This window comes from Acanthisitta chloris, unplaced genomic scaffold (assembly GCF_000695815.1).
Source record: "Acanthisitta chloris isolate BGI_N310 unplaced genomic scaffold, ASM69581v1 scaffold1807, whole genome shotgun sequence".
Lineage (NCBI taxonomy): Eukaryota > Metazoa > Chordata > Aves > Passeriformes > Acanthisittidae > Acanthisitta > Acanthisitta chloris.
In genome coordinates, this window is record NW_008682956.1 from 981 (window position 1) to 2273 (window position 1293).

Below are 1293 nucleotides of genomic sequence, written 5' to 3' on the forward strand. Positions count from 1 at the left end.
TTCAGAGAGCTCTTGATGCTGCCAAGCTGTTAGTTGACATATTTTAATGGATGAATTGCTGGAATAACCTCTGACCCAAGGACAAAGGCTTAAAACTGCTCCAAAAGCAAAGAGACAAGTGTACAGTCACACCAGCACTGAGGGAACAAGCAGCTTGTCCCTTCCTGGAGAAGAAGGACACACAGTGAGGGCATCCAGGGTCTCGCTGGCTCCTTCTCCTCGTTCGTGCCCTGGCCAGGAGGGCTGAGGGAGGAGCAGGGTGGTGTTTGCTGCCAGGCTGTGCTGGGATGTTTTTGTCACAAAGCTGAGGAGGACAAAGATGCCCTTATGGAGCTGCATGGCCCCTCAGTCCCCTGTCCCCTCGGTCCCTGTGGTCAGCTGGTTGTCTCCATCTCGGTGACCTCCTCCAAGGGCTGTGTCTGCACCTCCACCTGCTTTGGGGGGATGTAGGATCCCATTCCAGCAGCACGTTCAGCCTCCTCCTGTGTGTACGGTGCCTCCCGCAGCTGCTTCAGCCTGAGGGAGGCAGAGAGGGGGATGAAGGCTTCTACCCTGACTTCTTGGAGCAGGACCAGCTCAGAACTGACCCCAGAACTGACACTGCCACCCCCTCACCCCAATGAAGTGAGGGGCAGGTGGTTGTAACTCTGGGGCAGGACACGGGGTGCCTCAGGACCCCCCTTACCTCTTCTTGTGCACCTTGGATCTGAAGTGTTCCTTCATGCTGTTCAGGTCTACAAAGTAGCGCCTGGGGGTGTAAGAGGATGGAGGTCAGGGGGACCCAAAGATGGGAGTGGGACTGGGGAGAGTCCTACCAAGGGGCCATGGTCCCACCATACCCCTGGGGACAGTCCCCAGGGTCCCCCCTGAAACCAGGACAAGATATCTCCCAGACATCAGACCACATCGCCAGGACCAGGCTCCCCAGGAGCCAAGGATCACCCCTACAACCAATGCAACCCCTTCCCAGGAGCTGGGAACAACCCGGGACCAAAACAAATTCCTCTGAGGAGCCAGAGACTCCCCCGGGAACAAGGCAAACCTCTCCCATGGAGCTAGGACACCCCAGGGCCAAGGCAAACCCCTCCCATGGAGCTGGGACCCCCCAGGACCAAGGCAAACCCCTCCCGTGGAGCTGGGACCCCCCAAGACCTGAGCATCCCCTCCTAGAGGCCACTGACCCCCAGGACAAGGCCAACCCCATCCCAGCAACCAGAAGCCTCCCTGTACCAGTCCAACTCTTCACCTCCCCCACGAACCAGAGACCCCCCAAACCCAGGACAACCCCATTCC

At 58.6% G+C, this 1293-nt stretch overlaps 1 protein-coding gene across 1 annotated transcript; it reads right to left on the reverse strand.

Annotated features, from left to right (window-relative positions):
• Positions 1-374: 374 nt before the first annotated feature.
• On the reverse strand, positions 375-826 carry ZNF593 (zinc finger protein 593). Its single transcript, XM_009078703.1, has 3 exons — positions 816-826; positions 686-748; positions 375-516 (listed from the first exon to the last, which is right to left on the reverse strand). The coding sequence occupies exons 1-3, from the start codon at positions 824-826 to the stop codon at positions 375-377; spliced, it is 216 nt and encodes a 71-aa protein (XP_009076951.1).
• Positions 827-1293: the final 467 nt, after the last annotated feature.